The 21,426-nt window shown below is 40.3% G+C and overlaps 1 protein-coding gene across 1 annotated transcript in view; it reads right to left on the bottom strand.

The window, feature by feature from the left end:
• The window catches only part of LOC103080365 (protein krueppel-like), a 28,633-nt gene extending 17,727 nt beyond the window's left edge, over positions 1-10,906 (bottom strand). The window contains exons 1-2 of the mRNA XM_007469000.1: positions 10,849-10,906; positions 9,297-9,502 (exon numbers count right to left, since the gene is read on the bottom strand). Coding sequence (XP_007469062.1) covers positions 9,297-9,502; positions 10,849-10,906 — 264 coding nt within the window. The remainder of the gene's footprint in view (positions 1-9,296; positions 9,503-10,848) is intronic.
• Positions 10,907-21,426: the final 10,520 nt, after the last annotated feature.

Here is a 21,426-nt window from a genome sequence, read left to right as displayed (position 1 = left end):
TAAGAAATAAATGAAAAAGAAATGAAGGAAATGAGAGCAAAGATCAATAAAACTAAAAGGTGGCTCTTTAGAACATAAAGAAAATTGATAAACCATTAGCCAGACTCCTCAAGAAAAAAAGGGAGAGGACTCAAATCAACAGATATAGAAATGAAAAAGGAGAAGTAAAAACTGACAATTCAGAACCACAAAGGATCATGAGAGACTACTACAAGCAACTATACGCCAATAAAATGGACAACCTGGAAGAAATGGATGAATTCTTAGAAAAGCAGAGCCTTCTAAGACTGAACCAGGAAGAAATAGAAAATATGAAAAGACCACTCACAAGCACTGAAAATGAAACCATGATTAAAAAATCTTCCAACAAATAAAAGCCCTGGGCCAAATGGATTCCCCGGCCAAATCTATCAAACATTTAGTGAAGAGCTAACACCATTCCTTCTCAAACTCTTCCAAAATAGAGCAGAGGGAGGAACACTCCCAAACTCATTCTACGAGGCCACCATCACTCTGATACCAAAACCAGAAAAAGATGTCACAAAAAAGGAAAACTACAGACCAATATCACTGATGAACATAGGTGCAAAAATCCTCGACAAAATACTAGAAAACAGAATCCAGCAGTACCTAAAAAGGATCATACACCATGATCAAGTGGGGTTTATCCCAGGAATGCAAGGATTCTTCAATATATGCAAATCAATCATTGTGATACACCATATTAACAAATTCAAGGATAAAATCCATATGATAATCTCAATACACACAGAAAAAGCTTTTGACAAAATTCACCACCCATTTATGATAAAAACTCTCCAGAAAGTGGGCATAGAGGGAATTTACCTCAACATAAAAAGGCCATATATGACAAACCCACAGCCAACACCATTCTCAATGTTGAAAAACTGAAACCATTTCCACTAAGATCAGGAAAAACACTGGGTTTCCCACTCTCACCAGTATTATTCAACACAGTTTTGGAAGTTTTGGCCACAGAAACAAGAGAAGAAAAAGAAATAAAAGGAATCACCAAATCGGAAAAGAAGAAGTAAAACTGTGACTGTTTGCAGATGACATGATAATCTACATAGAGAATCCTAAAGATGCTAGCAGAAAACTACTAAAGCTAATCAATGAATTTGGTAAAGTAGCAAGATACAAAGTTAAGGCACAGAAAACTCTTGCATTCCTAAAAACTAATGATGAAAAATCTAAAACAGAAATTAAAGAAACACTCCATTTATCATTGCAAAAAAAGACTAAAATACCTAGGAATAAACCTACCTAAGGAGACAAAAGACCTGTATGCAGAAACTATAGAACACTGATAAAAGAAATTAAAGATGAAACAAACAGATGGAGAGATATACCATGTTCTTGGGTTGGAAGAATCCACATTGTGAAAATGACTATACTATCGAAAGCAATCTACAGATTCAATGCAATCCCTATCAAACTAACAATGGCATTTTTTCACAGAACTAGAACAAAAAATTTTACAATTTGTATGAAAACACAAAAGATCCCAAATAGGCAAAGCAATATTGAGGAAGTAAAATGAAGTTGGAGGAATCAGGCTCCTGACTTCAGATTACACTACAGAGCTACAGTAATGGTACTGGCAGAAAAACAGAAATATACATCAGTGGAACAGAATACAAACCCCAGAGAAAAACACATATGGTCACCACATCTTTGATAAACGAGGCAAGAATATACAATGGAGAAAAGACAGCCTCTTCAATAAGTGGTGCTGGGAATACTGGTCAGCTACATGTTAAAGAATGAAATTAGAACACTCCATAACATCATACATAAAAATAAACTCCAAATGGATTAAAGACCTAAATGTAAGGCAGACGCTATAAAACTGTTAGAGGAAAACATAGGCAGAACACTCTGTGATATGAATCACAGCAAGATCCTTTTTGACCCACCTCCTAGAGAAATGGAAATAAAAACAAAAATAAACAAATAGGACCTAATGAAACTTAAAAGTTTTTGCCCAGCAAAGGTAACCATAAACAAGTCAAAAAGACAACCCTCAAAATGGGAGAAAATATTTGCAAATGAAGCAACTGACAAAGGATTTATCTCCAAAATATACAAGCAGCTCATGCAGCTCAACATCAAAAAAAAAAAAAAAAATCTAAAAATGGGCAGAAGACCCAAATAGACATTTCTCCAAAGAACATATACAGATTGCCAACAAACACATGAAAGGATGCTCAACATCACTAATCATTAGAGAAACGCAAATCAAAACTACAATGAGGTATCACCTCACACCAGTCAGAATGACCATCATCAAAAAATCTAGAAACAATAAATGCTGGAGAGGGTGTGGAGAAAAGGGAGCGCTCTTGCACTGTTGGTGGGAATGTAAATTGATACAGTCACTATGGAGAACAGTATGGAGGTTCCTTAAAAACCTAAAAATAGAACTACCATATGACCCAGCAATCCCACTACTGGGCATATACCCTGAGAAAACCATAATTCAAAAATAGTCATGTACACATTGCAGCACTATTTACGATAACCAGGACATGGAAGCAACCTAAGTGTCCATCAACAGATGAATGGATAAAGAAGATGTGGCCCATATATACAATGGAATATTACTCAGCCCATATATACAATGGAATATTACTCTAAGAAAAAAAAAAAGGTTCTTATGAATCTAGGGGCAGGACAGGAATAAAGACACAGATGTAGAGAATGGATTTGAGGACACCAGGAGGGGGCAGGGTAAGCTGGGATGAAGTGAGAGAGTGGCATGGACATATATACACTACCAAATGTAAAACAGAGAGCTAGTGGGAAGCAGCCATATAGCACAGGGAGATCAGCTCAGTGCTTTGTAACCACCTAGAAGGGTGGGATAGGGAGGATGGGAGGGAGATACAAAAGGGAGGGGATATGCAGATATATGTATACGTATAGCTGATTCACTGTGTTATACAGCAGAAACTAACAACAATGTAAAGCAATTATACTCCTATAAAGATATTTAAAAAAAAAACTATCTAACCTTACACCTAAAGGAGCTAGAGAAAGAAGAACATACAAAACCCAAAGTTAGTAGAAGGAAAGAAATCATAGAGATCAGAGCAGAAATAAATGAAATAAAAAGAAAGAAAACAGTAGCAAAGATCAATAAAACTAAAAGCTGGTTCTTTGAGAAGATAAACAAAATTGATAAACCTTTAGCCAGTCTCATCAAGAAAAAGAGGGAGAGGACTCAAATCAATAAAATGAGAAATGAAAAAGGAGAAGTTAAAATGGACACTGCAGAAATAAAAAGCATCCTTAGAGACTACTACAAGCAACTCTATGCCAATAAAATGGACAACCTGGAAGAAATGGACAAATTTTTAGAAAGGTTTAACCTTCCAAGACTGAACCAGGAAGAAACAGAAAATATGAACAGATAAATTACAGGTAATGAAATTGAAACTGTGATTAAAAATCTTCCAACAAACAAAAGTCCAGGACCAGATGGCTTCACAGGCGAATTCTATCAAACATTTAGAGAAGAGCTAACACTCATCCTTCTCAAACTCCTCCAAAAAATTGCAGAGGGAGGAACATTCCCAAACTCATTCTATGAAGCCACCATCACCCTGATACCAAAATCAGACAGAGATACTACAAATAAAGAAAATTACCGACAAATGTCATTGACGAATACAGATGCAAAAATCCTCCATAGAATACTAGCAAACAGAATCCAACAACACATTAAAAGGATCATAAACCATGATCAAGTTGAATTTATCCCAGGGATGCAAGGATTTTTCAATATCTGCAGATCAGTCAATGTGATACACCATATTAACAAATTGAAGAATAAAAAACACATGATTGGGGCTTCCCTGGTGGCACAGTGGTTGAGAGTCCGCCTGCCTATGCAGGGGACACGGGTTCGTGCCCCTGTCTGGGAAGATCCCACATGCTGTGGAGTGGCTAGGCCTGTGAGCCATGGCCAATGAGCCTGCACGTCTGGAGCCTGTGCTCTGCAAAGGGAGAGGCCACAACAGTGAGAGGCCCGCGTACCGCAAAAAAAAAAAAAAAAAAAAAAAAACCACATGATCATCTCAATAGATGCAGAAAAAGCTTTTGACAAAATTCAACACCCATTTATGATAAAAACTCTCCAGAAAGTGGGCATAGAGGGAACCTACCTCAACATAATAAAGGCCACATATGACAAACCCACAGCAAACATCATTCTCAATGGTGAAAAACTGAAATCATTTCCTCTAAGATCAAGAACAAGACAGGGTGTCCACTCTCACCACTATTATTCAAACTAGTTTTGGAAGTCCTAGCCATGGCAATCAGAGAAGAAAAAGAAATAAAAGGAAGCCAAATTGGAAAAGAAGTAAAACTGTCACTGTTTGCAGATGACATGATACTATAAATAGAGAATCCTAAAGATGCCACCAGAAAACTACTAGACCTAATCAATGAAGTTGGTAAAGTTACAGAATACAAAATTAGTGCCCCCAAATCTCTTGCATTCCTATACACTAACAATGAAAGATCAGAAAGAGAAATTAAGGAAACAATCCCATTCACCATTGCAACAAAAAGAATAAAATACCTAGGAATAAACCTACCTAAGGAGGTAAAAGGCCTGTACTCAGAAAATTATAAGACACTGATGAAAGAAATCAAAGATGACACAAACAGATGCAGAGATATACCATGTTCTAGAATTGGAAGAATCAATATTCTGAAAATGACTATACCCAAAGCAATCTACAGATTCAATGCAAGTCCTATCAAATTACTAATGGCATTTTTTATAGAACTAGAACAAAAAATTTTAAAATATGTATGGAGACACAAAAGACCCCAAATAGCCAAAGCAACCTTGATGGAAAAAAATGGAGGTGGAGGAATCAGACTCCCTGACTTCAGAATATACTACAAAGGTACAGTAATTAAAACAATATGGTACTGGCACAAAAACAAACATACTGATCAATGGAACAGGTTAGAAAGCCCAGAGATAAACTCACACACCTATGGTCAACTAATCTATGACAAAGGAGGCAAGGATATAGAATGGAGAAAAGACAGTCTCTTCAATAAGTGGTGCTGGGAAAACTGGACAGTTACATGTAAAAGAATGAAATTAGAACACTCCCTAACACCATACACAAAAATAAACTCAAAATGGATTAAAGACCTAAATGTAAGGCCAGACACTATAAAACTCTTAGAGGAAAACATAGGAAGAACACTCTTTGACATAAATCACAGCAAGATCTTTGTTGACCCACTTGCTAGAGTAATGGAAATATAAACAAAAATAAACAGATGGGACCTAATGAAACTTAAAAGCTTTTGCATAGCAAAGGAAACTATAACCAAGATGAAAAGACAACCCCCAGAATGGGAGAAAATATTTGCAAACGAATCAACGGACAAAAGATTAATCTCCAAAATATATAAACAGTTCATGCAGCTCAATATTAAAAGAACAAACAACCCAATCAAAAAATGGGCAGAAGATCTAAACAGACATTTCTCCAAAGAAGACATACAGATGGCCAAGAGGCCAACATCACTACTGCTCAACATCACTGTTTATTAGAGAAACACAAATCAAAACTACAATGAGGAATCACCTCACACAGGTTAGAATGGGCATCATCAGAAAATCTACAAACAATAAGTGCTGAGAGGGTGTGGAGCAAAGGGAACCCTCTTGCACTGTTGGTGGGAATGTAAATTGATACAGCCACTATGGAGAACAGTATGGAGGTTCCTTAAAAACCTAAAAATAGAATTACCATATGACCCAGCTATCTCACTACTGGGCATATACCCTGAGAAAACCATAATTCAAAAAGGCACATACAGGGCTTCCCTGGTGGCACAGTGGTTGAGAGTCCGCCTGCCAATGCAGGGGACACGGGTTTGTGCCCCGGTCCGGGAAGATCCCACATGCTGTGGAGCGGCTGGGCCCGTGAGCCATGGCCGCTGAGCCTGCGCATCCAGAGCCTGTGCTCTGCAATGGGAGAGGCCACAACAGTGAGAGGCCCGCGTACCGCAAAAAAAAAAAAAAAAAAAAGGCACATACATCCCAATGTTCATTGCAGCTCTATTTACAATAACCAGGTCATGGAAGCAATCTAAGTTGTGGTACATATATACAATGGAGTATTACTCAGCCATAAAAAGAAACGAAATTGGGTAATTTGTAGAGATGTGGATAGACCTAGAGACTGTCATACAGAATGAAGTAAGTCAGAAAGAGAAAAACAAATAACGTATATTATCGCATATATGTGGAATCTAGAAAAATGGTACAGATGAACCAGTTTGCAAGGCAGGAATAGAGACACAGATGTAGAGAACAAATGTATGGACACCAAGGGGGGAGAGGGGGGAATGAATTGGGACATTCGGATTGACATATATACACTAATATGTATAAGATAGATAACTAATAAGAACCTGCTGTATAAAAAATAAATTAATTTAATTTAATTAAAAAAAATAAAAGACAAAGGAAAAAAAGAAACCCACAAACTCAGATCACACCAGGAGGCCTTAATGGAGTAGTCTGGACTTTGCTGATGATTCGTGGGATTTTGTAGAGCACATTCACCCCTTAAGAGATCCTCCATGAAATCACTGGGAGGTCCAAGCTCATAAGAGCTATAGAATCAAGTCCTAAATGTTATTTTCATAGCCCCTCCGTGGCCTACTGAGGAAGTAAACAAAATGCCACTGAGCTACCTGCTGTTTTAGGCCTCACATTCCCTGCAGCCAAAAGCAGAGTCAGTTTCATAAAGGGTTAAAAATCATGGGAATTTTTCTGTACTTTAAAATATTGCATGAAACTCACTTCTGTACGAATAATGATCATCTGCATTTTCTTCCCTGCCTCTTCATCTAACAAATACATTTTTACAGGTTTTACAATATTCTTTACAGCTCACGTAAAACACATAATTTTCCTCCTGTTTATATCACTTGTTTATTATTTATTTATTAGATTTATATGGCGCTTTCCTCCAAAAGGCACTACACAGCCAACTCTGATGTAATAAACATTACATTAAACTCTTCTTAAAAACCATAGTCAGGGAAGTGGCCAGCATGAAGGCCCAAGAGACATACATAGGAAGAATGAAGAGCCATGGGTCTGGTGAAATATGCAAGCAAGTAGTCAGTATATTAGGAGGCCCAGTGACCAGAAGGCCTGTCCTGCATTTTCTGGTCACTCTACCTGCAAAGACCCTGAGAGTGCCTTTGATTAAAAGTGACAGACCCCAAATATCTCTATTTCTGTGTGGGAGTGGGCATGGGTCTGTAGGGGAGTGGGGAGGGGGTGGAGTATTATAGCTATATCTCTGGGCTCCGGAGAGGATGTCTGAAAACAAAGATACTTACACAGGGCTTCCCTGGTGGCGCAGTGGTTGGGAGTCCGCCTGCCGATGCAGGGGACGCGGGTTCGTGCCCCGGTCCGGGAGGATCCCACATGCCGCGGAGCGGCTGGGCCCGTGAGCCATGGCCGCTGGGGCCGGGCGTCTGGAGCCTGTGCTCCGCAACGGGAGGGGCCACAACAGTGAGAAGCCCGCGTACCGCAAAAAAAAAAAAAAAAAAAAGATACTTACACAGACAATGTGTTTTGAAAATCTCTGGAAAAAGATACATAGTGATGTTTTATAACAAATCACCGAGATAGATTTTTTCTGTATAAATACAATTCACGCTCAATCCTCAGTTCTGCTGAGTGTCCATGACTTCCAAAGGCTCTGTAGACGTTCAAAGGCCAGGGAAGCTCAAAAGTGCAAAGATTCTCAAAATCGAAAAGCGACAAGGTAACTTCAGCTTTTAAATTCTGGGCCACATTGATTTGACAAAGCCACGTGTTGACGTCCTGCATATGCGATCCTCGCAGTGGTGGAAGGATTAGCTAAACAGTAACTCTCCCAGGCGCTGCTGGAAGATCAGGACAAGAATGAGCAAGAAGGGAGTATATTCTTACTTGTGGTCCAAAGAAGAAAGGACCATTCCCAGTAAATGGAGCAGATGATGTAGCTCTCCTATCAGTACAGAGAGTGGGAGAGAATCCAGCCAGGAGAAAGAATAACATCATCATCATCATTATTATTATTACTAGTAGTAGTAGCAGTAGTGTTGTTGTTATTGTTATTTCGTGGATATTATGACCCAGGCACTCTTGTGCTCCAGTCATATATGCTGACCTCTTTAATCCCCAGAACAAACCTACAGAGTGGGCATGACCGTTTTCCTAGTTTTACAAATAAGGAACCTGAGACTTAAATAAGTTATTTGCCCAAAGTCACTCAGCTAGTAAGTGCTTGAGCTAGGATTCAAACCCAGCACAAAAGGATAGGTAAGAAAACCAAGGAAACATATAAAAGGCATCTGTCCATTGACAAAAAGAGAAGGGAAGATCAATTTCCCTTCTGAAAGCTGTTGGTAGAGAGCTAACAGCACAATAGCAGGTTAGGAACAACAAATAAAGACCTTACGGATAAGGCAGCAGCAAGCCCAGTGCAGACAGAAGAGGTACAGCAATGCAGAGACCCTGTGATGAGAGGAGCTCAGAAAGGACCAGTAATCTTATCCCCAGGGCTGAGTGAGCAGGAGCTGGGAGCTGGGAACTGAAACACACTGTGTTGTCTTGTATAACTGACTGTGTGCTTCAGCCAAGTTCACTGTGGAGTTCTAAAGTGATTCATTCTCAGTAGCCCGTTTGTGATCCTCCCCCACCTAAATATAAATACGATGCATTCAGCACTTACTGAGCATCAAGCATTTAACACACGTCATCTTATTTAAACCTCACAGCAGCACTATAAAGTAGATACCATAATCACCCCCATCTTACCAACAAGGAGGCACAGAGAAGTTGAGTAAATTGCTCAAAGTCATACAGAGTTAGAAAAAGGTAGAGATGGACCCCCAGTCTAGCAAGTCTGGCCCCAGAACCCAACTTCCTAGTTTCCATGCTGTGCACCTTCTAGAAACTGATTCTGTGCACTGCAACCCCCTCTCAGTTCTGTCTGACCTCTCTTCTGAGAAGGAAACTAGCCAACATCCTGTCTCTTGTTTTCACTTCTAGAAGGCCAGCTTCCTCAAGTCACCCACTCTGACCAAGTGAAAATTATCTGGGAACAAATGTAGAACATACCATAGAGAGAGAAAAAACTGACGTGGAATCCCTATTAGCCTGTACATTCCCAGACATTCTTTTGAAAGTGCTTTGTATCACAGAGCATATATGTGTCATAACATACATAGTCCCCATGGAAGATGCCTTCTACATGGCAGTTGTTGCAATTATCATAGCAGAGATTCCTCATTCTCATTTCTGGAGGTCTGGGAAATGGCAACTGAAGCTGGGAATCATAAGCATCATAAGCAACATGGATTATGCCAGGATCAACCTGCACTCTGTCTAGAAAAACCTTCACCATCTTCAAATGGCTCCCTTCTTCTCGTCCTTAAAGTTTTAGATTAAATGACAGTAATTCACAGAGATCCTCCTAAATCAAAACCTGGTATCACCCTAGCACTTACCATAAGCAGTAATTATATCTTTTATTAATTTACTTGTTTTTGTTGATGTATTTGTTTTCTAGGGCTGCCATAATAAAGTACCACAAAAAGGGTGGCCTAAACAACATAAACTTATTCTCTCTCATTTCTAGAGCTTAGAAGTCCAAATTCAAGGTTTCAGCGGGGTCATATTCCCTCTGAGACTCTTGCTAGAACCCTTCCTTGCCTCTTCTAGCTTGCAGAAGTGGCCATCGGCCCTTGGTGTTCTTTGGTTTACAGCTGCATCACTTGAGTCTCTGCCTCTATTGTCACATGACATTCTCCACATGTGTTGCTGTGTCCAAATTTCCCTCTTCTTATACGGACACCAGTCATATTGGATTAAAGCCCCACTCCACTCCAGTATGAGCTTACCTTATCTTAGCTAATGACATCTTCAGATGGCTAGTTCTGGCCCCCCAAAGTGTGAGAGAATACATTTCTGTGTTTAAGCCTCCCAGTTTATGGTCATTTGCTACAGCAGTTCTAGGAAAATGCTGCCAGAAATTCTCATAGCTTTATTTAACCCTGGGTTTCCACATTTATTTGACCAACTAAATATTTTCCCATGATAGCTATTAACAATCCCTAATTCCTTAGGTGGAAAATATAAATAGGAAAAAGCTAATCTAATCTTCCTATTTTACATAGGAAGAAACTGAGACTCAAGGAGGAGACCAGATTCACAAGCTCATGCCTGGCAGGATGGAGACCAGAACTCAGACCTCCAACTCCACTCGGTGCGCTTTGCCATCTCACAGTTAATTCTCAGCCACCCAGGAAATGGGGGTGCCTTGAAATAAAACAGGGAACCTCTCCCAACTGAAGAACATCCTTCAGTGATGTCTCCTGGACTCCTTGAAGGTATTTAGTCAATATTTTTCTAACCAATAGGAGAAATTGTTATCATTTTTAGGGAGGTTACGGAAATGTGTTCAAGAAACCAGTGATGAAAGCAGCTGGTCCAGTGTACACTGATGTTTCAGATGAGCTGAAACGGACAAAAATTACAGCCGCAGAGGGGTCTTCAGCCCCTCGTCACCACCACCCTTGTGCCTAAGGAAAGGGACATGGGAAGCAAGCGTCTTCTATGTGAAAAGGGATATAGCTTCATTTATGCAGTTATGGGCTCTTCAGTCCTTTTGCTTCTCTTCTTTTTGCCCCCTCACCCGACCTTCTTCCTCAAACACACAGAATCCATGAGAAGTAAAGCCATCCCAGCTCTGGAGAAGGGGAAGAAGCTTGTCCTACCTTCCACTTGATAAGCTGAGGTGACTACCCACCATCCAAATCCTGCAGGAAAATCCATGCTTTCAGAAGACGGCCGACCAGAACACTCAGGCAACAGAGCTGCACCCTTCAGGCAGGGGAGTCCAGCAGCTGTGCAAACAGTAAGTGAACCCTCACCCTGACCGAAGTCTCAGAATGCAAACGAGTACGCAAACAAGAAGGGAACCTGATTAAAGCATCCCACTTGACTGGCCACAGCCTTGATTTGAAGCCAAGACACTTGGTTCAGGGGGACCATTTATACTGTTCTTCTCTGGACACTCCCCGATTTTTAACAGAGTTGGGCCAGCCTGGGGACAGACCAGGTCCCTGCTTTGGCAGGGCACCCATTCATCTAATCTTTTCCCTTTTAATGAAACACATGGACATTGTTTTTAAAAGTCACATAATCCTACTAGAACTTTCCCTTGGTCAATTCCTCCCAATTCCTTATCCCCACTCCCTAGAGGCCACCATTTTCAACTGTTTCTTCTGATATTTATTCCCCTGTTGTCAAATAATAGGCTGAGATTGGTGCCTCTTAATTTGTTTTTCAATTTTAGATAATAACTATTGACTTCTGGATATAAGGGTGGAAGATCCTAGCATGTGTGCTCTCTCTCTCTCTCCCCTTGCTCCATCGACCCGATGTGGTTAGATTACCTCTTCTGTTTAAATAAATATTCGATATTTACATGAATTTGACTGCGTATGGCTCAAAGCTGAGCTGTGTAGTATACCATGCTTACAGGCAACTTTTCATTTTCTCCAGGGTTCAACTGTCTGGATTTTATATTTAAATTCCTCTATTCTTATCACTAATTTATCCCCAAACAGTCTGACAGGACTATGAATCTATGTTTAAACACCTCTGTTTGCTTGCTCCACTCTGCACTGTTTGTTTCTTAGGCAGCCACAGAGCTGTGTAGTCTTTAACTTCCCTCAGCAGTCTCCTGGGCTTTCTCCCTCTTTTTTTCCTTTCCCTATTTAGAGAAACAAATCCTTGAATAACTTTCTGATAAAATGGGCATGGGAGACACGTTTTTTGAAACCCTGTAGTTCTACAATTATCTTTATTCTAATGTCACACTTGATATGTAGTTTGGCTACTATGGGATTTTATGGTAGAAATAATTTTCATTCAGAATTTTGAAAGCATCGGTTTATAGTTTTCTAGCTTCCAGTGTGGCAACTGAGAAGTCTGATGACAATCCAAGTCCTAGTCTTTCATATGTCACCTGTTTTGTGCCCCAGCCCACCCTCCCTGCTCCCCAAGCTTCTGTTTCTGAAATTTCACAGTCACATGTTTGACGTGGAATTTCTCATCCACTGTGCCAGACACACAGCCTGTGGACCGTAGTGATGCAGGATGTTGACAATAGGGGAAGCTGGGAGAGGATACACGGGAATACTCGGTACTATCTTTGCAACGTTTCTGTGCATCTAAAATTGATCCAAAATTAAGGGTTTTTTTTAATGTCTGTGAAAAGAGGAGCTAGGAAAAATCAAAGTGAGGAGAGTTACTGATTCAGTTCCCCTAAGACAGCAGTAATTCATCCTACACTGTGTAATGACAGGAACACAAGATTGGAATGAGGTATAACTAGGTTGAAATCCTACCCTCTCCAGTTATCCTAATCCTAAGAAGAAAGAAGAGGTTAACTATCAAAGGAAATGAGGGAAGATATTTAAAGGGTATGTGTTTGGTGAAATAAAGGGTATGTGTTTGGTGAAATAAACATTAAAAATACAGGGCGGAGGAGCTTCAAGATGGCGGAGGAGTAAGACGCGGAGATCCCCTTCCTCCCCACAGATACACCAGAAATACATCTACATGTGGAACAACTCCTACAGAACACCTACTGAACGCGGGCAGAAGACCTCAGACCTCCCAAAAGGCAAGAAACCCCCCACGTACCTGGGTAGGGCAAAAGAAAAAAGAAAAAACAGAGACAGAAGAATAGGAATGGGACCTGCACCAGTGGGAGGGAGCTGTGAAGGAGGAAATGTCTCCACACACTACGAAGCCCCTTCACTTGCGGAGACTGCGGGTGGCAGAGGCGTAAAGCGGAGAGATTCCCGCACAGAGGATCGGTGCCGACCGGCACTCACCAGCCCGAGAGGCCTCTCTGCTCACCCGCCGGGGCGGGCGGGGCTGGGAGCTGAGGCTCGGGCTTCGGTCGGATCTCAGGGAGCGGACTGGGATTGGCGCGTGAACACAGCCTGAAGGGGTTAGTGCGCCACGGCTAGCCGGGAGGGAGTCCGGGAAAAGGTCTGGAGCTGCCGAAGAGGCAAGAGGCTTTTTCTTACCTCTTTGTTTCCTGGTGCGCGAGGAGAGGGGATTCAGAGCGCTGCTTAAAGGAGCTCCAGAGACGGGCGCGAGCCGCGGCTACGAGCGCGGACCCCAGAGACGAGCATGAGACGCTAAGGCTGCTGCTGCCGCCACCAAGAAGCCTGTGTGCGAGCACAGGTCACTATCCACACCTCCCTTCAGGGGAGCCTGTGCAGCCCGCCACTGCCAGGGTCCCGGGATCCAGGGACAAATTCCCCGGGAGAACGCACGGCGTGCCTCAGGCTGCTGCAACGTCACGCCGACTTCTGCCGCCGCAGGCCCGCCCCGCACTCCGTGCCCCTCCCTCCCCCCCGGACCTGAGTGAGCCAGAGGGCCCGAATCAGCGGCTCCTTTAAGCCCGTCCTGTCTGAGCGAAGAACAGACGCCCTCCGGCGACCTACACACAGAGGCGGGGCCAAATCCAAAGCTGAACCCCTGGAGCTGTGCGAACAAAGAAGAGAAAGGGAAATCTGTCCCAGCAGCCTCAGAAGCAGCAGATTAAATCTCTGCAATCAACTTGATGTACCCTGCGTCTGTGGAATTCCTGAATAGACAACGAATCATCCCAAATTGAGGAGGTGGACTTTGGGAGCAATGATATTTCTTTTTTTCCCCCCTTTTTCTCTTTTTGTGAGAGTGTATGTGTATGTTTCTGTGTGTGATTTTGTCTGTATAGCTTTGTTTTTACCATTTGTTCTAAGGTTCTGTCTGGTTTTTTTGTTTGTTTTTTTATTACTTAAAAACAATTTTTTTCTTAAAATTATTTTTTATTTTAATAACTTTATTTTATTTTACTTTATTTTATTTTATCTTCCTCGTTCTTTCTTTTTTTCTTTCCTTTTATTCTGAGACGTATGAAGGACAGGCTCTTGGTGCTCCAGCCAGGCATCAGGGCTGTACCACTGAGGTGGGAGAGCAAAGTTCAGTACACTGGTCCGCAAGAGACCTCCCAGCTCCACGTAATATCAAACGGCAAAAATCTCCCAGAGACCTCCATCTCAAAGCCAAGACCCAGCTCCACTCAATGACCAGCAAGCTACAGTGCTGAACACCCTATGCCAAACAACTAGCAAGACAGGAACACAACCCCATCCATAAGCACAGAGGCTGCCTAAAATCATAATAAGGCCACAGACACCCCAAAACACACCAACAGACGTGGACCTTCCCACCAGAAAGACAAGATCCAGCCTCATACACCAGAACACAGGCACTAGCCACCTCCACCAGGAAGTCTACACAACCCACTAAACCAACCTTAGCCACTGGTGACAAACACCAAAAACAACGGGAACTACGAACCTGCAGCCTATGAAAAGGAGACCCCAAACACAGTAAGTTAAGCAAAATGAGAAGACAGAGAAACACAGCAGATGAAGGAGCAAGATAAAAACCCACCAGACCTAACAAATGAAGAGGAAATAGGCAGTCTACATGAAAAAGAATTCAGAATAATGATAGTAAGAATGATCCAAAATCTTGGCAAAAGAATGGAGAAAATACAAGAAAGGTTTAACAAGGACCTAGAAGAACTAAAGAGAAAACAAACAGTGATGAACAACACAATAAATGAAATTAAAAATTCTCTAGAAGGGATCAATAGCAGAATAACTGAGGCAGAAACACGGATAAGTAACCTGGAAGATAAAATAGTGGAAATAACTACTGCAGAGCAAAATAAAGAAAAATGAATCAAAATAACTGAGGACAGTCTCAGAGACCTCTGGGACAACATTAAACACACCAACATTCAAATTATAGGGGTCCCAGAAGAAGAAGAGAAAAAGAAAGGGACTGAGAAAATATTTGAAGAGGTTATAATTGAAAATTTCCCTAATATGGGAAAGGAAATAGTTAATCAAGTCCAGGAAGCACAGAGAGTCCTTTACATTATAAATCCAAGGAGAAACATGCCAAGACACATATTAATCAAACTATCAAAAATTAAATACAAAGAACAAACATTAAAAGCAGCAAGGGAAAAACAACAAATAACACATCAGGGAATCCCCATAAGGTTAACAGCTGATCTTTCAGCAGAAACTCTGCAAGCCAGAAGGGACTGGCAGGACATACTGAAAGTGATGAAGGAGAAAAACCTGCAACCAAGATTACTCTAACCAGCAGGATCTCATTCAGATTTGACAGAAAGATTAAAACCTTTACAGACAAGCAAAAGCTGAGAGAATTCAGCACCACCAAACCAGCTTTACAACAAACGCTAAAGGCACTTCTCTAGGCAAGAAACACAAGAGAAGGAAAAGACCTCCTATAACAAACCCAAAACAATTAAGAAAATGGTAATAGGAACATACAGATCAATAGTTACCTTAAATGTAAATGGAATAAATGCTCCAAACAGAAGACATATATTGGCTGAATGGATACAAAAACAAGACCAACATATATGCTGTCTACAAGAGACCCACTTCAGACCTAGAGACACATACAGACTGAAAGTGAGGGGATGGAAAAAGATATTCCATGCAAATGGAAATCAAAAGAAAGCTGGAGTAGCAATTCTCATATCAGACAAAGTAGACTTTAAAATAAAGACTATTACAAGAGACAAAGAAGGACACTACATAATGATCAAGGGATTGATCCAAGAAGAAGATATAACAATTGTAAATATTTATGCACCCAACATAGGAGTACCTCAATACATAAGGCAAATGCTAACAGCCATAAAAGGGGAAATCGACAGTAACACAATGAGAGTAGGGGACTTTAACACCCCAATGTCACCAATGGACAGATCATCCAAACTGAGAATAAATAAGGAAACACAAGCTTTAAATGATACATTAAACAAGATGGACTTAATTGATATTTATAGGATATTATATCCAAAAGCAACAGAATACACATTCTTCACAAGTGCTCATGGAACATTCTCCAGGATAGATCATATCTTGGGTCACAAATCAAGGATTGGTAAACTTAAGAAAACTGAAATCATATCAAGTATCTTTTCTGACCACAACACTATGAGACTAGATATCAATTACAGGAAAAAATCTGTAAGAAATACAAGCACATGGAGGCTAAACAACACACTGCTTAATAACCAAGAGATCACTGAAGAAATCAAAGAGGAAATCAAAAAACACCTAGAAACAAATGACAATGAAAACACGACCACCCAAAACGTATGGGATGCAGCAAAAGCAGTTCTAAGAAGGAAGTTTATAGCAATACAATCCTACCTTAAGAAACAAGAAACATATCAAATAAACAACCTAACCTTACAACTAAAGCAATTAGAGAAAGAAGAACCAAAAAACCATAAAGTTAGCAGAAGGAAAGAAATCATAAATATCAGATCAGAAATAAATGATAAAGAAATGAAGGAAATGATAGCAAAGATCAATAAAACTAAAACTAGTTCTTTGAGAAAATAAACAAAATTGGTAAACCATTAGCCAGACTTATCAAGAAAAAAGGGGAGAAGACTCAAATCAATAGAATTAGAAATTAAAAAGGAGAAGTAACAACTGACACCGTAAAAATACAAAGGATCATGAGAGATTACTACAAGCAACTCTATGCCAATAAAATAGACAACCTGGAAGAAATGGACAAATTCTTAGAAATGCACAACCTTCTGAAACTGAACCAGGAAGAAATAGAAAATATGAACAGACCAATCACAAGCATTGAAATTAAAACTGTGATAAAAAAATCTTCCAACAAACAAAATCCCAGGACCACATGGCTTCAGAGGCGAATTCTATCAAACATCTAGAGAAGAACTAACACCTATTCTTCTCAAACTCTTCCAAAATATAACAGAGGGAGGAACACTCCCAAACACATTCTACGAGGCCACCATCACTCTGATACCAAAACCAGACAAAGATGTCCCAAAGAAAGAAAACTACAGGCCAATTTCACTGATGAACATAGATGCAAAAATCCTCAACAAAATACTAGCAAACAGAATCCAACAGCACATTAAAAGGATCATACACTATGATCAAGTGGGGTTTATCCCAGGAATGCAAGGATTTTTCAATATACACAAATCAATCAACGTGATACACCATATTAACAAATTGAAGGAGAAAAACTACATGATCATCTCAATAGATGCAGAAAAAGCTTTCGACAAAATTCAACACCAATTTATGATAAAATCCCTTCAGAAAGTAGGCACAGAGGGAACTTTCCTCATCATAATAAAGGCCATATATGACAAACCCACAGCCAACATCATGCTCAATGGTGAAAAACTGAAACCATTTCCACTAAGATCATGAATAAGACAAGGTTGCACACTCTCACCACTATTATTCAACACAGTTTTGGAAGTTTTGGCCAGAGCAATCAGAGAAGAAAGAAATAACAGGAATCCAAATTGGAAAAAAAAAAAAAGTAAAGCTGTCACTGTTTGCAGATGACGTGATACTATACACAGAGAATCCTAAAGATGTTACCAGAAACCTACTAGAGCTAATCAATGAATTTGGTAAAGTAGCAGGATACAAAATTAATGCACAGAAATCTCTTGCATTCCTATATACTAATGATGAAAAATCTGAAAGTGAAGTTAAGAAAACACTCCCATTTCCCATTGCAACAAAAAGAATGAAATATCTAGGAATAAACCTACTCAAGGAGACAGAAGACCTGTGTGCAGAAAATTATGACACTGATTAAAGAAATTAAAGATGATACAAATAGGGCTTCCCTGATGGCGCAGTGGTTGAGAGTCAGCCTGCTGATGCAGGTGACACAGGTTCGTGCCCCGGTCTGGGAAGATCCCACATGCCGTGGAGCAATTGGACCCGTGAGCCATGGCCACTGAGCCTGCCCGTCTGGAGCCTGTGCTCCGCAACGGGAGAGGCCACAGCAGTGAGAGGCCCGCGTACCACAAAAAAAAAAAAAAAAAAAAATTATATAAATAGATGGAGAGATATACCATGTTCTTGGATTGGAAGAATCAACATTGTGAAAGTGACTCTACAACCCAAAGCAATCTACAGATTCAATGCAATACCTATCAAACTACCACTGGCATTTTTCACAGAACTAGAACAAAAAATTTCATAATCTCTATGGAAACACATAAGACCCCGAATAGCCAAAGCAATCTTGAGAAAGAAAAATGGAGCAGGAGGAGTCAGGCTCCCTGACTTCAGACTATACTACAGTGCTACAGTAATCAAGACAGTATGGTACTGGCACAGAAACAGAAATATAGATCAATGGAACAGGATAGAAAGCCCAGAGGTAAACCCATGCACATATGGTCACCTTATTTTTGATAAAGGTGGTAAGAATATACAGTAGAGAAAAGACAGCCTCTTCAATAAGTGGTGCTGGGAAAACTGGACAGCTACATGTAAAACAATGAAATTAGAACACTCCCTAACACCATACACAAAAATAAACTCGAAATGGATTAAAGACCTAAATGTAAGGCCAGACACCATCAAACTCTTAGAGGAAAACATAGGCAGAACACTTTATGACATACATCACAGCAAGATCCTTTTTGACCCACCTCCTAGAGAAATGGAAATAAAAACAAATGGGAATTAATGAAATTTAAAAGCTTTTGCACAGCAAAGGAAACCATAAACAAGACTAAAAGACAACCCTCAGAATGGGAGAAAATATTTGCAAATGAAGCAACTGACAAAGGATTAATCTACAAAATTTACAAGCAGCTTATGCAGCTCAATATTAAAAAAACAAACAACCCAATCCAAAAATGGGCAGAAGACCTACACAGAAATTTCTCCAAGGAAGGTATACAGATTGCCAACACACACATGAAAGAATGCTCACCATCATTAATTATTAGAGAAATGCAAATCAAAACTACAATGAAATATCATCTCACACTGCTCAGAATGGCAATCATCAAAAAATCTACAAACAATAAATGCTGAAGAGGGTATGGAGAAAAGGGAACCCTCTTGCACTGTTGGTGGGAATATAAATTGATACAGCCACTATGGAGAACAGTATGGAAGTTCCTTAAAAAACTAAATATAGAACTACCATATGACCCAGCAATCCCACTACTGGACATATACCCTAAGAAAACCATAATTCAAAAGGAGTCTTTACCAAAATCTTCATTGCAGCTCTATTTACAATAGCCAGGACAGGGAAGCAACCTAAGTGTCCCTCAACAGATGAATGGATAAAGAAGATGTGGCACATATATACAATGGAATATTACTCAGCCATAAAAAGGAACGAAACTGAGTTGTTTGTGGTGAGGTGGATGGACCTAGAGACTGTTATACAGAGTGAAGTAAATCAGAAAGAGAAAAACAAATACCCTATGCTAACACATATATATGGAATCTAAAAAAAATAAATGGTCATGGAGAACCTAGGGGCACGATGGGAACAAAGACGCAGACCTACTAGAGAATGGACTAGAGAACATGGGGAGGGGGAAGGGTAAGCTGGGACAAAGTGAGAGAGTGGCATGGACATATATACACTACCAAATGTAAAATAGATAGCTAGTGGGAAGCAGCCGCATAGCACAGGGAGATCAGCTCGGTGCTTTGTGACCACCTAGATGGGTGGGATAGGGAGGGTGGGAGGGAGGGAGACGCAAGAGGGAAGAGATATGGGGACTAATGTATAGGTATAACTGATTCACTTTGTTGTAAAGCAGAAACTAACACACCATTGTAAAGCAATTATACTCCAATAAAGATGTTTTTAAAAGTACAGGGCATGGTATTAAATTAAAGTCCTTATAGCCTTTCAGTTGTGAAGCAATCATAAGTTGAATGAAAAATAAATAAATATTAAAATATTTTCATTATGGAACACTAGATGGCAGTATTGTAATTTTATAGGTTTACAAATTGCTGGATGAAGTGTTACTAAAATTTAGTTATCCCACCAATGGCCATCTACACCATAACCCCTAGCTAATTGTGACTGCTCTTCTAATGATTTTTCTCTAGAAAGAAAAACTATACTTTCTCAGTGCTCCACATTCTCTGAAATTATTAGACCACAAATGGCGGAATTTAATTTTTCTCAGCTCTGATGGAATTCTCCAGTCTAGCACTCTCAAGAATTTTGGTGTCAGGACCTCTTTACATTCTTAAAAAGAATTGAAACCCCTAAAGAGCTTTTTAAAAAGTAGGTTGTATATATCACTATTTACTCTATTTGAAGTTAAAACTTAAATTTTAAGAATATTTACTTATGACTTCATTTAAAACAGCAATAAAAAGCCTGTGAGCATAAATATTTTATGAAGAGTAATCATATCATCATAAACAAAGAATATTTAGTGAGAAGAGTGTTTTGCATTTTTGCAAATCTCTTTTATGCCTGGCTTAAGAGAAGACAGCTGGATGTTTATATCTACTTCTCATTCGATTCGTTGCCTCTGGAGAACTCTACTGTACACTCATAGAGCAAAGAAAGATGAGAGTGAAAAAGGCAAATCTTGTCTTAGTATAAGTGTGGGCCCCCAAAAGGGTCTTGAGGGGCCCAAGGGAACCTTAGTTCTCCCAACACTCTCTCTAGTAGCTTCCGTTGCTGCCCACAATCTCTCTGTATTCTCACCTTACAGAGAGTTCATTCCACTAACACTCCTGCATTAAAGCCCTTCTGACTGTAAGACCTATGAATTCGCAGCCCCCATCTTCAGTAAGAAAAAAATTTTTTTATTTCTTTGTTTTCTTTATACAAAAAGAAGTCTGGGGCTTCCCTGGTGGCGCAGTGGTTGAGAGTCCGCCTGCCGATGCAGGGGACACGGGTTCGTGCCCCGGTCTGGGAAGATCCCACGTGCCACGGAGCGGCTGTCCCGTGAGCCATGGCCACTGAGCCTGCGCGTCCGGAGCCTGTGCTCTGCAACGGGAGAGGCCACAACAGTGAGAGGCCCGCGTACCTCAAAAAAAAAAAAAAAAAAGAAGTCTGATTTCATGGCCTCATCTAGCAAAACTGGCTGGTAATTTAATTTGTCACTGAGTCCCCTCCACTCCATTTTAGGGCCATACAAGATAATTAAGGTCTTGTGAAGAGCAAATTTTTTTTTAATGCCTAGTGGCCCCATTCTCTCACCTCCCAATTTTGGTCCCTACTGGTTAATGCCAACATGTCCACTATCCAGTCTCCACGCCTGCCATTGTCCCTTCCAGTCCACTGAGTCTCTGCTTTTGAGGCATGGGAATACTTTAAGGGTATAAATCTGAGCCCTTAGGTTCAACTCCCTTTCAAAACCACACAGTAATCCC

Source organism: Lipotes vexillifer, unplaced genomic scaffold (genome assembly GCF_000442215.2).
Source record: "Lipotes vexillifer unplaced genomic scaffold, Lipotes_vexillifer_v1.1 scaffold179, whole genome shotgun sequence".
NCBI lineage: Eukaryota > Metazoa > Chordata > Mammalia > Artiodactyla > Lipotidae > Lipotes > Lipotes vexillifer.
The sequence above is the reverse complement of the archived record's forward strand: the minus strand, read 5'-3'. Positions and strand labels throughout refer to the sequence as shown.